At 38.1% G+C, this 3,880-nt stretch overlaps 1 protein-coding gene and 1 non-coding gene across 3 annotated transcripts; one reads left to right on the top strand and one right to left on the bottom strand.

Annotated features, from left to right (window-relative positions):
* TRNAD-GUC lies at positions 1-72 on the bottom strand. Its single transcript has one exon. It is a non-coding gene; the product is annotated as a tRNA-Asp (tRNA).
* Positions 150-3,658, top strand: LOC107639210 (sulfofructose kinase). 2 transcript variants are annotated; one of them, XM_016342679.2, is made up of 10 exons: positions 154-531; positions 614-766; positions 899-951; positions 1,339-1,489; positions 1,713-1,823; positions 2,160-2,286; positions 2,415-2,512; positions 2,908-3,046; positions 3,196-3,248; positions 3,368-3,658. In XM_016342679.2, the coding sequence occupies exons 1-10, from the start codon at positions 286-288 to the stop codon at positions 3,449-3,451; spliced, it is 1,215 nt and encodes a 404-aa protein (XP_016198165.1). In that variant the 5' UTR covers positions 154-285; the 3' UTR covers positions 3,452-3,658. The 2 variants fall into 2 exon arrangements, with proteins under 2 accessions (XP_020960995.1, XP_016198165.1); XM_021105336.1 differs by lacking the exons at positions 2,160-2,286; positions 2,415-2,512 and having other exon boundaries at positions 150-531.

Below are 3,880 nucleotides of genomic sequence, written 5' to 3'. Positions count from 1 at the left end.
CGCCGTTGCCGGGGATCGAACCCGGGTCACCCGCGTGACAGGCGGGAATACTCACCACTATACTACAACGACTTTGTTGAAATACGCCTTCTCAAATTTCAATACTAATGTTAAAACTTAGCATAGAAGCCTAACACGCCATCTTTCTCCTCCGTACCGTTTAACTGTACTCGCCTACTCGGTCACACTCATCAACTGTGACCTCTGATCTTCTTCTTCAACTTTCTTTCTCTCAAGTGTCAAGTCTCAACAGACTAGGAAGAGAGAGAGAGAGAGAGAGAGAAAATGGCAACGATGTGGAATTCTTTATGCGTGGCCAATGGCACTCTCTTCAACTCTTCTTCTCCACTTCTTCCTCTTCGTTTCAATTCTAACTCCAACCTTCGATTTCGCCGCGCCACAATCACAAGCATGTGCGTTCCTGAAAACGACGTCGTTGTGATCGGTTACGGAATGACTACAGTTGACTTCTTGGCCACCGTTGACTCTTTTCCGAAGCCCGACGACAAGGTCCGCACCACCTCCTTCAAGGTGATCTTCACTCCACTCATTCATTGCTCTTTCAGTCATCCTGTCATTTGCATCTGAATATGCTTGCATTTTTTTTTTATAGGTTCAAGGAGGTGGCAATGCCGGCAACGCCTTAACCTGCGCCGCAAGACTCGGCTTGAAGCCTAAGCTCATCTCCAAGGTCGGCGACGATTCCCAAGGCCATGCTATTCTCAACGAGCTTCAGCGCGACGCCGTCGACACCTCCTTTGTCCTGGTGCTAGCAACAATTCATAGATCGGAGTGCTTCTGTTCATTTTATCTTAGCAGGCTATTGTTCCGTAATCCTTATTTATATGTGGCTTCTTCTGAGTTGAATTTAATTTTTTTTTCTCCATCAATTTTCCAGGTATCAAAGGGTGGTAGTTCCGCGTTTTCGTATGTTCTAATCGACAACCAGACGTAATGCTCTTTGCTTATCTGCTTGTTTGTTTGTGTGTTTATTTTGCAGATAACATTCTTCTTTTTTCATTCACCGTGTTCTGAACCCAAAATTTCGCTTAGAAGTATTTTCCTGTTTATGAATATTTGTGTAAGTGTACTTTTAGAACATTTGCCACCTCCCTCTTGGTATTGTATATCAATTCTTTCATCACATTAAGATGCTTAGTAACTCTGCTAGTTTTCCAAATGCAGCTAGGAGCCTGAAGTGTGTTTTTGTTGATAATACTTTTGTTTTCTATTTACTTTTTTAGTTTTTTAAAGTGAAATACAATTAACAGAGTGTATGGCTTAAAGTTATCCTACGATTTGAGTTAATTGTCTGTAATTTTTAATTAAAACTTTCAGAAAAACTCGGACTAGTATTTACACCCCTGCACATCCTCCCATGATGCCAGATGATCAATCCCAATCAACCTTATTATCTGCATTTAATGAAGCAAGATTAGTGTATTTTGATGGACTGACTACCGATACTGCTCTATTCATTGCACAAGAGGTAATCACGATCTTACTTTTGCTTTGAGTTTCTTCACTGTAGCATGATAAAAGTTTTCCAGGTATGCATTCTGGTGAATGATAAATAATGCTTAATGCAGTTAGTCTGCATGACCATAGGTGAAATTTAGAAAGTGATCATTAGGAACAATTTGGAACTCTTTTGTTAAAATTTGATTTTTGATATACTAACATGGACTTAACTGCTGAATTTTCAAATGCAGGCCGCTCGAAATAAGATACCGATTTTAGTTGAGGCCGAATCACCTAAGGAAGGATTGGATGAGCTTCTGAAACTTGCTGACTTTGCTGTATGCTCTGCAAGGTTTCCTAAGGTAATACAAGCACTTGTTTCTCATCTGTTCTCATTTACTCTGCATACAGTTTGAATTGGTTTGGACTGGTAATTTTGGATTGGTTTTGGTAGTAGAATTTATAGAAAATGTTTATCTTTTCAGCACCCAAAAGATGGAGACCTGTGTGTTTGGACTTACTCTTCATGGTTTTTACAAAATGCTCCTCTTCTCAGCACCATAATATATATATTTCCTGATTTGACTCCTTCATTATGCATTTAGATTTCAACTCGTTGCTGTATTATGTGTCAATATGCTCATTCAATTTTTTGTGGTGTAGTTTATTCTGGATATATCATTTTTATGTGTTGTTAGGCTTGGACACATGCATCATCTATCCCAAGTGCACTGGTTTCCATGCTTTTAAGATTGCCAAATATCAAATTTGTGATTGTGACTTTGGGTGAAGATGGATGTCTAATGTTGGAAAGAAGTGCAAACGGTGAATACAAAACTGGCCTTTTCTTGTTAATGTTTTAATTCCTCAGAGGGTAGTATATTGCATTGAATTGCATTTTTTTTCCTTCGAGCAAAATGTTAACTTGGAAAACACAATGCTCATTTTGGCAGAGGATGCTGATACAGAAGAAAATGATATAGATTGTTTCTTTGAATCCTTATATGAAAGGAAGGATGATAGCTTGGCTGTCCCAACCTGTATATCGTCGGTAAAATATTGTGGAATTTAAAACTTATACAATTTTTGTTTCATTACGAAGATATATTCCTAGATGCAATTGAATTAGAGCTTATCAGCTTAGTAATTTAGATCTTTGAGGGTTATTGATGATGTAAAAGCTTGTCAATTTGACAATCGAGGATCTCTGGTGGTGGAGCATCCCAACATTCCCCAGAGCAACCAAATTTCATCACTTAACCACAATTATTTGAGTTTTAGCTTAGAAGATTCAATCCAAACAAAGCATTGAAGTAAAACCACATGCTTGAATATATCTTACAACTTTGGTTATTTGGCATGAGATACATTAGAAGGAATCACTGCATTGATGCATGAAGTACTTTTCAAAAGCATTGGAAGAAATCATGTAGATGATTTTCCCAGGGGGTGAAAAAATTTAGAGCAAACGGAAGAGGGACAGTTTGTGGAAGATTCTTTCTTGGAACAGCAGAGAGGATACCGGATGGTGAGCTGATTGATACAACTGGTGCTGGAGATGCATTTATTGGTGCTATTCTTTATGGTAGGTATAGTCACTGATGCGACTAAGCTCAGATTAGCAGATGCACATAAGAGCTCATATTTTTTACTCAGTTAAATGACACAATTGGTGTCTTGCTGTGTTTCAAATTATTTGTAAAATACTTAGTTATGCTCTGACTTCTTTTGTAGCAATCTGCACAAACATGGAACCAGAGAAAATGTTACCATTTGCTGCTCAAGTGGTAAGCTACGCCAAGATTATACAAAATAAACTTTAAGTGGCATTCAAAAGTTAAAGTCAAAGCAAGGGAATTGGACTATGAAGTTTCTTTTTATATTTTTTTCATGGTGTTTATTGCAGGCAGCTGCCAAGTGTAGGGCTTTGGGAGCTAGAACTGGTCTTCCATATCTGGCAGATCCACGCCTAGCAGCCTATTTATGCTAGAAGCATATGGCCTTTCCATTCTCTGCTGTTGGAATGACAGTGATTGATGTGTGTTTTTATTCATATATTGCAAGTTGCAACATGTTCCTTATACTTTGTACATAATCATAATAAGAGCCTTGGACGAATAAGGTTTAGAGACTTTACCATGGAATTAGAAGTGATTTCTTTTTGTTCCCTTCCGTTTTTTCAGGCATTCACCAATCATCGTGTGGTTTATGATCTCATTCCCCCTCCTCTGAATGTGAGTATTAGAATTAGAACTGAGTTGGTCTAATTACTTTAAAAAGCTAGTTTAGGAAGTAGGAGGCAAGTCTGTAAAAAAATGACCAAAAAGCATCATTTAGGTAGCGTTTGTTTTTAGAGACACGACAGAACAGGACACTGAGACAAAGACAATAAGACGGAGACATTAAAAATTATGTTTTG

This window comes from Arachis ipaensis, chromosome B01 (genome assembly GCF_000816755.2).
Source record: "Arachis ipaensis cultivar K30076 chromosome B01, Araip1.1, whole genome shotgun sequence".
In the NCBI taxonomy this organism is placed as follows: Eukaryota; Viridiplantae; Streptophyta; class Magnoliopsida; order Fabales; family Fabaceae; genus Arachis; species Arachis ipaensis.
Note: the sequence above shows the minus strand (reverse complement) of the source record. Positions and strands in the feature narration are given on the sequence as shown.

Bases quoted from the DNA above. Each gene is read 5' to 3' on its own strand.
- LOC107639210 (XM_016342679.2), top strand. From the start codon at position 286: ATGGCAACGATGTGGAATTCTTTATGCGTGGCCAATGGCACTCTCTTC. The intron at 532-613 runs GTGATCTTCACT...TTTTTTTTATAG, and splicing joins TCCGCACCACCTCCTTCAAG to GTTCAAGGAGGTGGCAATGC. The intron at 952-1,338 runs GTAATGCTCTTT...TAAAACTTTCAG, and splicing joins GTTCTAATCGACAACCAGAC to AAAAACTCGGACTAGTATTT.